Source organism: Struthio camelus, chromosome 25 (genome assembly GCF_040807025.1).
Source record: "Struthio camelus isolate bStrCam1 chromosome 25, bStrCam1.hap1, whole genome shotgun sequence".
In the NCBI taxonomy this organism is placed as follows: domain Eukaryota; kingdom Metazoa; phylum Chordata; class Aves; order Struthioniformes; family Struthionidae; genus Struthio; species Struthio camelus.
This window is the reverse complement of record NC_090966.1, coordinates 6,063,706-6,077,249: the sequence shown is the minus strand read 5'-3', so window position 1 is coordinate 6,077,249 and position 13,544 is coordinate 6,063,706. Positions and strand designations below refer to the sequence as shown.

The 13,544-nt window shown below is 62.6% G+C and overlaps 2 protein-coding genes across 16 annotated transcripts in view; one reads left to right on the top strand and one right to left on the bottom strand.

Moving 5' to 3' along the window:
• Nucleotides 1-9,086, top strand: part of SRCIN1 (SRC kinase signaling inhibitor 1) — an 87,359-nt gene extending 78,273 nt beyond the window's left edge. For 8 of the 12 annotated variants that reach the window (XM_068918893.1, XM_068918894.1, XM_068918890.1 and 5 more), the window contains 2 exons: nucleotides 2,309-2,446; nucleotides 3,705-6,508. In XM_068918893.1, the coding sequence (XP_068774994.1) occupies nucleotides 2,309-2,446; nucleotides 3,705-3,944 (378 nt within the window). In that variant the 3' untranslated portion in view covers nucleotides 3,945-6,508. Of the gene's footprint in view, nucleotides 1-2,308; nucleotides 2,447-3,704 lie in introns of all 12 variants that reach the window. The other 4 variants (XM_068918889.1, XM_068918898.1, XM_068918885.1 and 1 more) reach the window with 3 other exon arrangements.
• Nucleotides 9,087-9,426: 340 nt separating this feature from the next.
• ARHGAP23 (Rho GTPase activating protein 23) overlaps nucleotides 9,427-13,544 on the bottom strand; it is a 39,212-nt gene continuing 35,094 nt past the window's right edge. For all 4 annotated transcript variants that reach the window (XM_068918902.1, XM_068918901.1, XM_068918899.1 and 1 more), the window contains exons 20-24: nucleotides 13,187-13,312; nucleotides 12,975-13,016; nucleotides 12,735-12,828; nucleotides 11,534-11,565; nucleotides 9,427-11,425 (exon numbers count right to left, since the gene is read on the bottom strand). In XM_068918902.1, the coding sequence (XP_068775003.1) occupies nucleotides 10,508-11,425; nucleotides 11,534-11,565; nucleotides 12,735-12,828; nucleotides 12,975-13,016; nucleotides 13,187-13,312 (1,212 nt within the window). In that variant the 3' untranslated portion in view covers nucleotides 9,427-10,507. The remainder of the gene's footprint in view (nucleotides 11,426-11,533; nucleotides 11,566-12,734; nucleotides 12,829-12,974; nucleotides 13,017-13,186; nucleotides 13,313-13,544) is intronic.

The window sequence follows — 13,544 nt, the reverse complement described above, 5'->3', positions numbered from 1 at the left end:
GCCGTCTCCAGGACTTGGCCTGGGGACCAGAAGGATTAGCTTTTACCCTGCCACCTTCTGCAGAGCGGTCTCTGGCTGGCTCCAGAGATGACCGAGAGTTCAGCCTAGCAGCCCGCGGCTGCTCGGCACGCAGAAGGCCTGCACGTGCTGAACTGAGAAAGTGGCTTTTCTCTTTTTTTGTTTTGCATAAGCACTTTTCTGACTAACTGCAGTTTAAGTGACGCTGCAAAGCAGCAGATGTTTCTCCTAATTAAATCACAGTGCGGGCTCCCTGAAGCCGTCCAAATTGGTTTCCGTTGGAATCTGCAGCAGCCACTCGGCTTGCTGAATAGCTGGGAAAAGAGGGGGAAAAAACCCTCAGCCACTCAGAAGTCAGCCTGTTCCTTTATTAACAATCAGTGCTCATGAATGAATCTCCTTTTTCATTTGCAGCAATTATCTCAGCCCTGGTTCTCACTTACACTGAGGCCCCTTTACAGCGCTCTCTCTGGGTAAATGGGCCTTCCAAGTGGGTGTAGCTGCAATTTTCTCCTATTGTTAGTTCCCGCTGCACTGCTGGAGCTGTGCAAACGAGAAGCAGAGCTGTGAGATGAATTTATTGCTATGGCTGACGCGTTCTTGGGTACTCACAAAGCAAAACTGAAATCGGGGCTTGACAGGAGAGGCTGTGTAGCCAGGCTTGCCTCTGTCGATCCTTAAATCAGCGTCGGAGAGGGCAAATCTCACTTGACATTTCAAGGCTGCTGCAACTTGGATGCAAAGGCTAAGATCCAGCACCTGTTTGTACCCAGGATGCTGGGGAAGGTGTGGCGTGGATGGGACCCAGATTTCGTTGCGTTGGGTCTGGGGAGTCCCTGTCTCTAGTCTGTAGGACCACTGAGAGTGTGAGCCAGGGCAGGTAGGTCAGGCACCGTGCAAGCCGTGCGTGTGTTGATTTGCTCTGCGGCGTGCAAATAACCCGAACACCAAGTGGACAAGGAGGAGAATGTAGGAAGGAAGCAACGCATATGAGAGTGCAAAATAAAGCATTGCTGCAGATACCAGCACATCGAACCCCTCCTATGCTTCCTGTTCCCTCCTCCTGCAGTCAGCCACGCTCCCAGCTCTGCAGCTCTGCTGTACGATCCCACTAAGCTGGCCTTGCTGGGGTAGCCTGTTGGCCCTCTCCTCCTGCGAGGTTCAAGATGCAATCTGGCCATAAGTTGCATGTTTCAGGGGCAGCATCCGAAGTGCCAGTTTTGCTGCCTGGGGAGCTGGTCCAGGTGCAGCACAGGGCAGGCAGGAGGGAACAGCGATTGCAGGGGAAGGCTTTGGGCAGCACCAGGCAGTGGCGAGGCTGCAGCGTGTGGCACTGCTGAGGCTCCTGGCAGGGTCCTGTGCAGCTACTGCTTTATTCCCCTGCTTGGAGGATTTGCTCACAGTTACAGGAAATGTGCTTTCAGGTAATGCTTCTCTCACTGCTGTTCTTGCAAGGCTTTGTATCTCAACCTGTGCAAGATAGATAATAAAAACCTCTGTATTCCCACTACCGTCGTTTCCACCTGGAATCTGCTTCTGTCTGACGTCGCCTCTTTCTCTTTCTCTTGGCTGTGCATCCCCTGCACAGGCAGAGATGCTCTCTTCCTGCTCTCAGCCTCCTGTTTGCAGTGTCTGCCCCTAACCCTCCCTGTTTGCATTGCAGAGTCGGCGGCGGCTCTGTGTTGGTAAGTCCTGGCCGGTTTCTGAGCTCCTCAAAGCAGATGCCTGATGAGGGCTCCTTTGGCACATGGATTTGGTGTTCTTGTTAATGTGGGCACCAGTTGGCAGTGTCTGCAAGGCTGTAGATCCTGCTCCCCTGCCACCTTCCCAGCAGAGCTCTCTGGAGCATAGAGATGCTCAGCTCCTCTGCAGAAGAGCTGAGTGCAAGTCTATCCCAGCAGAGGTGCAGCATCCCACGGCCTGCTGCACCCCAGGGCCTTGGCAGGGTGAGCCAGGCTCGCCATGGGACTTGTAACCCCCTGCCTCCAGCGTGGGTGGGATGTCAAAAGTGTTTTGCTACATTCTGGCTCTGTTCATGACAAAAGCCGTTTGAACGTGGGCAGAGTTAATTCAGTGCTGGGAACTCTGGATTCGCTGCCAGGGGCAAGGGGTGTCCTGGCAGTGCCACGGAGCCCTGGGGCCCAGCGGGATGGTGTGGGGACGTGCATCAGTGCCTGGCACAGCTCCGCGCGTCCTGCGCCCAGTGCTGGCAGTGCCCAGCTGGAAGAAGCGCTAATGTGTTTATTTGCCTGCTGGTGTTAACCCCCTCCCCAATTCTCTGTCTCAACAGAGCGGTGGCGTCTCCATCCCAGCCATGAAGATGGTGAACCCGGCGTCCAGGCTGAAGCAGAGCCAGCAGGGCAGCCCCGACAAAAGCAAACACATAAAGCAGAGAATGGAGTACATGAGGATCCAGGGACAACAGCAGGTAGTTTATCTCTAGAGTAGATACCCCGACTCTCCTAGCAGCAGGGCGAACTGCAGGCTAGCCAGGACCTCTGCTTTTCCCTTGCTGTCTTGAGGGGTGAGGGTGTGGGTGGTGGGCAGAGGAGGAGGGAAGGATTTGCCAGCAGATGCTGCTTTTTTGGGGACTGGCCTCTCAGTAACGGCCCTTCTGGCAGGGCTCGGGGTGCGGGGACCCACTCTCAGGGGGCAAGAAGGCTCAGGGAGGTGGACAGGAGGATCTCTCATGTCCGTCTCTTCCTGGCATGCTGGTTTCCATATAGCTGGCTATTGGGGACAAGGACACAACCTTGTGCTGAGCTGAAAGTAGTAAATGCATTTCAAGTGTGGTGTGAGGTTGAAGCACGAGTCACTTCTTCCCTGTCTGTGTGTGCCCATGCTGCCCCGATGGACAGAGCTGAGCCCCAGGGCCAGGTTCAGGCACTGCGGGCAGGGAAGCTTTGATGCCCTTGTCCTGAGAGATCCTTAGACCTCTTTGAAGACCATTTGGCCCTGGTAATGAGAGGGTTCATAACTCAAGGCCTCTTGTACAACCCAAGTATGCTGTGGGATCTGGAGATCCCCAGCCTGCTGTATCACCACCGATGTTGCACCTTTAGCCTGTCCTGCCCCGAGCCCCAGGGTGTCCATGCCCATGGCTGCCCACAGGACCACTCTCCTGCTCCGTTCACAGCCGGCCTTGTAGGCAGAGCAGGCAGAGGGATGGGGAGGAGCACATCTGGGCTGTTGTGTTGATGCTGGAGCAAACCCTCTGCAGAGCAGTGCCCTTGGCTGGCTTCAGAAATGGTGCTCCGAGGGGCTCCAGGTGTCCCAGGATGGCCTTCCCCATCCATCCCAGGAGGTTTCAGAGAGCCAGAACCCTCCTTCCCCCCATCCCTCTTTCCCATCGGCTCCCCACGTGCTGCAGGGCTCGCAGGGACAGCCCAGCACACAGCCAGCCCGCGGCACAGCGACACCCCTGTCTGCAGAAGCAGGTTTTCCCAGGCAAGGGGTATCTAGGGCAGGGTGGCAGCACCAGGGCTCCTGGCAGCGTGGGGAGGGGGTGGGGGGGCCAGAGCAGCTGGAAGAGGAGAGCTTTGGGATGGGATCATGCCCCCCTTTGGCCCGACACCGACCCCTGTCCCCGTCCTACGTGGGCTTGTCTGCGTTAGCCCGGACCGCTCCTCCCGCCTGCCGGGCGCAGCGGCGTTCACTTGCTTCTGTATTCTTGCTGACACGACCAGTGCTCACAGTGGCTGTCCAACTTGCTCAGGCCACAAGGCAAGGTAACAAAAGCCAGTTTGTCGCCCTTAAACCTCCCCCTGCCTTCCTCACCTCTGCCGCCGCTCTCCTCCGCGAGGACCCCAGCACCCTGCCTCTGCCCCCGTGCTGGACAGCAGCACCACGAGCGGGGCTTGTCCTGCTCCGTCCTCCCCTCCCTGCCCTGGTCTGTGTTTCAGTCTCCTTCCCCAGGCCTGTCTTGAACATCCCACTCAGTAAACCCAATTTTGCTCATTCTGTTGGAACCGGAAACCCTGTCAGACAAACCAAAGGTTTTTTTTTTTCCCAGCTGCCTCGAACCGTAGCTGTCGGGGGCGGGGGGGAAGAATTCACGCAATTTGGGCAAACGTCTCATGAGCAAAATGGGCACCTCCCTCCCCGCTGCTCCGCTGGCCCCTCTCTGGCCAGAGGGGTCAGGATGCCCCGGCCCCCCCCGGCGCTCCGGGTCGGAGCCGCGCACAGGTGCTGTTTGTCACGAGCGCAGCCGAGACGGCGCCAGGTCCCTGGGCAGCGTCCGCTCGGCCTGGCGCGCCACGCTGCCCGCCGCGGTGACGGTCCCCTGCCCCGGCTGCGCGTGCAGGGGCGCCCACCCCTCCGGCAAGGGTTTCACATCCTCGCCTGCTCTCCCATCGCCTGGCAGCCCGGCTCGAGAGCGCTCTGCGAGGCACGGCGTCCCGCCTGCGGACGGCAGCAGGGGCCGAGCAGGACCCTCCGGCCCCCCGCGCTCCCGTCCGCGGGCCGGCTTTCCCTGCCGGCCTCGCCAAGGCCAGGCGGTCGCTGTTTCGATGCGTGCAGGCGTCCTTGTCCCTAGCCCAGGGGCGAGGGCTGCAGGTTTTCGGTACCTCCCCTCCGGGGCTGCCTCGGCGAGCGGAGAAACGCTGACCCAAAGGGCTGTGCCAAGAGCCCAGCGCGGTCGGGAAGGCGTCTCCCCCGGCCCAGCGCCCGGCACTGGCCTTCACACTCAGCAGTGCCACCAAGTCCTGTCCCCAGAGGCCACCCACCAGCCACGGTCCTGGCTGTCCCGGTGTCCCTGTGCTCCCCGTAGCCTTGTTCCTCCAGCCCCACCTCCAGCCGGGCCGGGCACACGTGGCCACGTCCCTCACAGCCCCTTCTTGAAGCGCAACGCTCAGCACCCTGCTGATCTCCTCGCTGGACCTTCATGGGTGAAGCTTGGCCAGACCAGGAGTTTTCCTTGGTGCTTCTGTTCTTCTCGCCTGCGGGCAGGGTTTGGCTGTGCCCCCGGCCGCAAATCGTCCCTCTGCCATTGGCCAGGGGGCTGAGCTGGGACTGGAGGAGATTTCACTCCTTTCCTGGAGGGTTGATGAGCAACCTTCTTGGCGCCTAGTGTCCTCACTCTGCTTGGACTAGCTTTTGTATTACTATTTTTTATAATTACGGATGTCTGGTAGAACATGGGAGCGGTTTGTGTCATCGGTCGCGGCGCCAGGGCACCGGCGCAGTGGGTGACGGAGGAGTGGGGTGGGCGCTCTCACGTTTCAGAGGAGCGTGCGGAGCTCCGCCGGGCTTGGCTGGAGGCTGCTGAGCCTTTCCCCGCGGCGAGGCAGCCTCCGCGCCCGCTCGTCTCTGAGAAACAGCACCTCTGCAGCAGCCCCGGCTTCCCCGCGACACCCGGCCCGGCCCGGCTCTGCCATGCCACCACTAACTGAGATAGTCACCGGGTAGCGCAGCGTGCATGCTCAGTCTAACATTGCGATTCTTGTCCCCCCTCCCCGCCTTTTTCCCCTCTCCCCTACGCCTGCCTGCCTCTGTGTGTGCGTGTTTGTCCGTGTGTCCGTCTGTCTCTCTCTCTCTCTGTCTCTCTCCTCCTCCTCTCGGTGATGTCCCCTTCCCATCCAGTAACTCGTGGAACCAGCTCATCTCGTGCTCTGTTTGTGGTGGACCCTTTCCAGCTGCTTGACCTCAGGCCTAAATCAATGCTGCTTCTGAACAAACTCCTGGTTTTTTTTCTTTTTTTTTCCTTTTTTTGGTCTTTTTTTAAGAAACTGTTTGACTTTCCTCCCCTTTTCCTCCTCCTCCTCCTCCTTGAATCTTGCTTTTCTTTCTAGGCCGCTAGAACATCTAAAGAGGCTAGTGAGACTTCCACTGCAGCCTCAGAAAAACCTACATCTGGCAGAACATCCATCCCTGTATTGACTTCCTTTGGGGCAAGGAACTCATCCATTTCATTCTAAACCTCCTTGCCAACTCCATCCAACTGTTTTCCTGCCTCCTGGGGCCTGGCTTCTCTCTTCCTTGTGCTCCTCCCTTGGACTGTCTTCTTGAGGCACCTTGAGAGATCACCAGGTGTCCCTCTCTTTTTGTTTTAAATGTCTTGCTCCAATGTGGCCGACCTCGTGTCTCACCTCTGCTCCGATACGGCCGAACTTCTGTCTCGCCTCTGCGCCGATGCGGCCCAACTTCTGTCTCGCCTCTGCTCCAGCACGGCCCAACTTCTGTCTCACATCTTGCTCCAAAATGGCCAACCAGCCACTTTCTGTTTCTTTCTCTCTTTCTCTCTCTCTCTCGTTCTTTTATTTTACTTCCGTTTGGTTTGGTTTTGGTTGCTGTTGTTGTTTTGGTTTTCTCGATACCTCCCTTTTCCACCCTGGCGTTTTCTGTTTATTTAAGAGCTCTCAGAACTTCACTCCACCAGTTTCACGAGCTTCAAGCAACAAGGACGTTGTGCGGCGCCCGACCCCTCCACGGCCTGCTCACGCGGGAGCAGTGCAAAAGCAGAAAGAGGTGGATGGGGGGAGGAAAGGGGAAAAAAAGCGGCTGCCGAAGACGTCTCAGAAACCCCCAGAGCTGACTGTTAACGCTGCTGCGCCTCGGTTTTCCTCCCGCTCGGTCGCTCAGTAGCCGTAACTCTAACGACTCCTGGAGGAACGGCGGCTCCGGGCTCTAGCCAAGTCTCGGCGGGTCGGTCGCGTGCAGGTCCGCTGCGGCGTGTGCCGTTGGCGCGCCGCAAGGTCAGTGCTGTCTCCAGGGCTGCCGTTGCCGCCCGCCGGCGCCGCGTTGCTCCCGCTCTGCCCGGGGCCGGAGGGAAGCAGGAGGAAGAGCGAAGGCTGCAGATGCGCTGGGTGGGTGCAGGGGTCTCGGCTGGCCGGAGAGGCCAAAGGTTGAGCGTGGCAACGGTGGGGAGGCAGCAACCAGGCTGAAACGGGTAGAGAAACGCGGGCTGGAAGCGACGGGCGCCGACCCCGCAGCGGGGCCGCGTTTCCCGTCGCCGGCGGTTCGTAACGTAGCACTTTAAACGCTCTGTCCGGCTCGTCGCTGCCGCGGGGGAGAGGGACGCCGTGGCGCTGGGGGGCTCCGGCCCGCTGGCCCCTTCCAGCTGGCCGGCCGGCCCGGGGCAGGACCGCTCCGGAGGGGGCTCCGGCGCCGGCAGGGGAGCGGGCGGCAGCGGGGGTGCCGGCAGCCGGGCCCGTCCCCGCGGTCGGGGGGCCGCGAGCCCCCGGGCAGGGTCTGGCCGGCGGCGCCTGCGCCCCGCCGCCGGGCTGCAAAGCGCGGTGAAACGAGAGCTGGAACCACTCCTGCCGTTGGCTAGTTCGTCGCTGGGTTGTTTTGGTTATTTTTCTTCTTTTCTCCCCCCCCGCCTTTTCTTTTTGTATATCAGTCATTTTTGTACAGAAGAATGAGCCTTTTTTTGAATATAACAAAGAGAAAAAAAAAACAAAAAAAAATCATGATGCAATTTCTTTGGATTGCAAAAAGCAACTCTTTACATTTAAGTGAAGTGTCTTAACATTTTATATTGTTTTAAAAAATATATTTACATATTATATATATATATAATATACGTAATATAAATATATATATAAATATTTAAAAAAAGAAAAGAAAAGAAAAGAAATAAATCTCTTCCCGTCTGGTATATTAGGGGGTGGGTGTCCTTCCCTGGTTAAAGCCGAGCTCCTGGTGATTTTGAGAGGGTCAGTTTGTAGCGTCACCCTCCCCCCCCGGGTCCCCGTCCCCGTCCTGCCCCTCGTGGCGCCGGGGACAGGGGGACAGGGCAGCCCGAGGGGGGACGGGGACAGCACCTCCTGGCAGCAATAGCAGCAACTTGTTGTGTTTGAGTTAACGTTTAATCATTTTCCTCGGTACCAAAGTGAACCACTGTAGCAAAGCCACAGGGTCTTATTGGGGGGGGGGGTCCTGCGCTGCCCCCCACCCTGTCCGCGCTGCAGCCCTCCCTGCTCCGAGGCCGCCCGCTGCAGCACCCCAGGGTCCCGGCTGGGGACCCCGCCGGCGTCCCCCGCTGCCTGCACCGCCCGGGGGGGGCTCTGTGCCGTGCTCTCCGGAGGGGGGGTCACAGCTTACGGGGCTGCGTTTCCCTCTGCGGGGCTTCCCCCAGCTTCGGGGGGGGGTCCCGAGAGACGTGTGGGTGCTGGGTGCTCCCTTGGGTGCTGCCTGCCTGGGCCACAGCTGGGCTGGCAATGCCACCCCCCCCCCCATGGCACCCTGTGGCTGGGGGGGCCAGGAGGGGCGCGCTGGGGAAGGGGGGGGGTGCGTGTAGCTCGTTTCCACCGATGTCCTCCCCGTTTCCCCCCCGCCGACTGGTTTTCTATGTGCGCGTGTGTCTCTGCGTGCGTGTGTGCGTGCGCGGCTGGCGGTTCATGGCATCATGCAGCTCTGCGTGTGCGTGCGTGTGCGAGCTCCAATCCTCATGCGTTTGCTCAAGCGAGAGGACAACAACAAAAAAAAAAAATCCGCTTCATTCTGATTTAAACCAAAAATGGCAAAAAAAAAAAAAAAAAGGAAAACGTTGCAAAAAAAAAGATCCAAAAAGAAAAAAAAAAAGTAAAGGCGCTGCCCGCATTGTGCATGTGTGCAGAGGCGCCCCGCTGCATGCGCACCCTGCTTTACTCGTCTGGATGTTGTTTACAAAAAGGTTCCGACTTTGAAAAGAAAAAAAAAGAAAAAAAAAAAAGATTCCTAATACTCTTTAGAGGCTGTTTCGGGGTTTCTACGACGTCGTGTGTCTCTTAGCATGAATTTTCTTGTGAACTGTTTTAAAAAAGAACTTGCAAAAAAGGCCAAGGCCTGCGGCGCCGGCTGGGCCGGAGGGGGCTGGCCGTGCCGAGCCGAGCCGAGCCGTGCCGTGCCGTGCTGCGCCGCACCGCGCCATGCTGCACCGTGCTGTGCCGTGCCGCACCGCGCCGCGCCGCTTGTCTGTAGCGTAGTTCTCTGTATCTCTATATGGATGCCATGGGTAGTTCTGTGCGAAACGTGACCATTGTAACTTGCAAACTCCAATGACAAAGGGTTGCTTCTGATTTCCTTTTTCCCCTTTCCTATTTTTCTTTTCTATCAGAGTGTCTGGCTTTAATAAAATACTTTTTTTTTCCTCTATGGCTTTTTTTTCCACCCCCCCCCGCCCCCGCAGGCCTCGCTGCGTCTGCTGGCCCTCGCTGCCGTGCCCGGGCTCTGCCCTGCCAACCCGCGCGCTGCGCCCCGGGACCGGGGCGGCCTCGGCCTCGCCGAGGGGCTGAGACCCCCGTCCCGCAGCCCCAGGAAGGGATCGGCGCGTGCACAGGCTCCGGCTCCTGCCCGGGGGCCGTTGCACTAATAGAAAAGCCGGGGAACTCCTTCCCAGGGTGCTGCCGAGCGCGGGAAGAGCCCGAGGGGCGCCGGGTGCGCGGCCAGGAAGGGGGAAGCAATAACTGCAAGGAAACCTTCTCCTTGGATAACCAGTTTATTTCCAATATATAGACCGGGACTTGTGGGAGGACGATTTCCAAAGCAAGGCGTTGTTGTTGGGGGGGTTCGTTGGGTGGGTTTTTTTTTTTGTTTTTTTTTTTATTTTTGCAGTTTTGCATATACCGGCTACACGTCCGACTCTTACACCACGTCAAGGGGGAAACACACATGCAGAAGGGCTTAAAAAGTCAACACTGGTCCAGCGCTTCGTGTGGTCGCGGCTGGTCTTTCAACTGAGCAAAACTTCTTAAAAAATCCTTATAAATCCTTTGTAATATGTTACACATTTAGAGACAATATTTACAAAAAAAAAAAAAAGGGGGAAAAAAAAGAAAAACTTTACAGCAAATATTTGCATAACGTATGAGAACAACGCGTAACTGAGTAACAGTGACTTGTACTTTAAATCCCCTCGAGGCCTCGCCGGCCCCGGCGCGGCGCCCGGCCGCTGCGCTGCCTTCGGGGTCGACGTCGCTAAACCCGGCTGAACCCCCCCGGACCGGGGTTGGGGGCCGGCGGCGCGTGGCCGTTTTGCAGGGGGTGAAGAAGCCCCCGGAGCTGGGAGCGGCGGCGGGAGAGCTGTTAGAAACGCGAGCGAGCGACACGTCTAGCTGGAAAGGGCTGGGGAGGAGGGAGATGCCGAACGGGGGCGCCGCGGACCGAGCCTGGCGGAGGGAGGGGAAGGACCCCCGGGCAGGGGGAACGCAGTGGGGCACGGCGCCGAGCTGCCCGGGGACAAGGCGGCCCTGGAGCAGGGGACGGGGCTGCAGCGGGGTGCAAGGCGGGGGGTGCAGCCGGGCCGTGCACGGTCCCCGGGCAGGGCGCGCGGGGCACCCATCGGGGCAGCCGGCGCCGCGCTCGGTGGCTTCATCCCTCGGCAAGCGGGCGGCGAGGCCGGGACGGCATCGCCCAGCCAGGCAGCCCCTGAAATCAAAGCAGCTGGTCGGGAGCAGGGTTAAATACACGAAGGAAAGCGAGTCCTTAAATTAAACGCCGCCGGCCGCCAGCGGGGAGGGAGCGAGATGCCGCGGCGGCGGCGGAGGGGGGGGCGGCTCGGCCGGGGCGGTCAGAGAGGCTGGTGGAAGGGCCGGGGGCCGGCGGCGCGGGGCGGCTGGCCGGGCGGCACGGGGGCGGCCGCCGACCGGGCTTTGGTGGACTCGAGGCTGCTGAGGCCGGAGTCGGTGCGGTCGCGGCGTTGGCCCGGCGGCGTTTCGGCGCTTCGGCCTCGTGGCTCCGGCCACTCGTTGAAGTTGAGGTCCTTGAGGCCGCCGGGCATCGCCGCCGCCGCCACCACGGTGTGCCGGCGCCAGCTGCTCTTCCTGCGGCGGGTGTCGGGCGAGGGGGCCCGGCGGAGGCGGACGCCGGCGTCGGCGCGGAGCCGCAGGCGCAGCTGCTCGCGCAGCGAGGGCCGGAGCTCGCCCTCGGGCCGGGGCCGCGCCAGCTTGCGGCGGGCCAGCGTGTCGCACTGGATGAGCCGGTGCGAGTTGAAGCAAGGGCGCCCCGGCGGCGGCTGCTCCTCTTCCTCGGCCCCCGGCGCCCCCCGGCCCGACCCGGCCCGTCCTCCTTCCCGGCTCTCCGTGTCCGTCTCCGCGTGGCTGAACTCGCTGCGCTCGTCGTCCGCCTCCTCGCCGCGGCTCTCGGCCGCCGACGGCACCTCGGAGCACAGGCTGCGGTCCATGGTGGACAGGGTGGAGTAGCCCGACACGATGGAGCGAGCGTCCGGCGCCGGTTCGGCCGCGGCGCCCCCGGCCTCCGGGCGGCTCTCGGCGGCGGCGGCGGCTTGGGCTCGCTGCGGCCCGGCGGCCGCGCTCCGCTCGCCCTCCTGCTCCCGGCCGGCGGCCTCCGCGCGCGCCGAGTCGTCGTCCGTGCTGCTGCCCGAGCGCTCGGCCTCCCGCCGCTTCTTCCTCTTGCGGCTGGCCGCCGAGACCAAGGGGACGGCGAGCGGCGGGCGGCGCTGCGGCTCCCTCCGCGACGGCCACGCGCCCTGCCGGAGAGACAGCGGCGCCGCGGCTCAGTTGCACGCCGGCCCCCCCGCCGAGGAGGGCTGCATCCCTCTCCCCCGAAAAAAACCCCTTCCCGGGACCCCTCTTACCTTGGGCTTCGCGGAGCCGCTGGGGGTCGAGCCTGGAAAGCAGAGCAGAGAGGGAGGGTGTTAGCGAGACCCCCCCCGGCGGGCTCGGGCGCGTGGCGGGCAGAGCCGGGGAGGTGGGAGCGCGCCGGCGGCTCATCCGGGCAGGGACGCCGGAGCCGAGCGGGTTCGCGCGCCCGGAGGCGGCGGGGATGGCCGCTTTGGGGGGGGGGGGGGGGGGGGGGGGCTGCGATCGTGCACCGGGCAGCAGCGCGTCCCCCGGCGCCGGGGGCTGCCCAGGGGACGCGGCCGACGCGACGGACGCCCTCGCCCGCCCGCCGCCCGCCCCGGCTCAGGGAGGGGGGTTAGCAGCTGCCGACGACGAGAGAGAGGGAGGCAGGACGCGGGCGCTGAGCCCTCCCCGGGGGCGTCGGGACCCCCCCCCCCCCCCAACTCCAACCCTCCGGTGCATCGGTCCCAGGAGCACCTGGCACCGGCTGCCGTCGGGAGATGCCACCACCAGCCCCATCATCGCTGCAGGGGACCGGCCACAGACGCGGGAGAACCAGCGTCTTAAGGATTTGGGGCGGCCCAGGGGTCCGGCAGCACCTCCCCGTGCCGGGGGAGCAGCAGGGACCGCGGCTGGGCAGGACAGGCCCCGTCCCCCCCCCCCGTCCCCTCCTGCTCCCGCTCTCTCGTGGTCACCCGGAGGAATTAGTGCGTGAGCAATGCACCCCGGCATCAACACTGTACCCGCTCTAGCTCTCGAGGAGGTCCGCTGCAGGAGGAAGAGGAGGAGGAGGAGGAAGAGGACAGCACAGAGAAGTTCAAGGAAAGAACATAAGAAATCAGTCGAACGTCAGAGCGTCCCGTCTGCGGGTCGGCAGCGTGAGCCGGCGTGGGGCAGGGGAGGGGGCGGCGGCAGGGGGGGGCCGCGGGGACCCCCGGGCTCCGGGGGAGCCTGGCGGGGTTCGCAGAGGGATCGGCGCCGGAGAGGAGCGGGACGGGAGGAAGGCAGGGAGCGGCGTCGCGGCACCCCAGCGGGGATGTCGGCGCTTCCCGGCGAGGAGGGCGCGGGGACGCCCGGCTCCGGCACGTGCCGGCGTGCCATGGCCATGGAGGGGGGGTAGGGGGGGGCCCAGGCGCGAGCGTCGGTGGCGGTGGGGGGGAAGGTTGGAGGGCGCCCGGACCGCGGAGGGGACGTGGACCGCACGCGGCTCCTCACCTGAGGCATCGCCGGGCGCCGCGGTCCTGCCGATGTTGGGCAGCAGGTACTCGATGTTTGGCACAGATTGAGCCTCCTTCTCGTCTACGGGGGTCTGCAGAGGGACGGGACGCGGCGGTCAGGCGGCTGCGCCGAGCCGGCCGATGCCCAGGCCCCGCTGCGGGCCGTGCAGAGCCCGAGGGCTGCTCGGCCCCCGGGCGAGAGCCGGCAGGGAGGGACGGGTGCCCAGCTGGCGCTCACCTTCTCGCCCTTGTCCTCTTTGTCGCTGAAGAACCAGTCCGACTGCGGAGGGAGGCGGGAGAGAGGTCAGAGCCCGGCCAGGGACCGCGGGAGCATCTTCCCCGGCGCCCAGCGATCAGCCGGACCCCCCGCCACGGCCCGAACGATGGGGACCCGCCACCCCCGCCGTCGCCCTCGTCCCGCCGCGCCGCCGCCGTCCCGGAAAAACTCACGTGCTGGATGAGGGTCTCCACGATCTTGTAGCGGTCGGGCATGTGCGTGACCATGTCGGTCATGTTGTCCTCGGACGTCCGCACCAGCGTGGGGCCGAACACCAGCGCCAGGTTTCGGGGCTCCATCTGCAACCGGGCCTGGGGTTACCGCTTGCCCGCGGCCGCCCCACGGCGCGCCCCCGCCTCCCACCCATCGGCTCCGGCAGGCGCCGTCCCCTCCCCACGGCACCGTGAGCCACGGCTCAGCCCCGGGCTGGGGGCAGCGGGTGGCACAGCCGGGAGGAGGACCCAGGAGTCCGGGCTCCGGGTCGCCCCTCTCGCCTGCAGAGCCGGCTGCTGGGAGAGCCTGGCCCCGGAC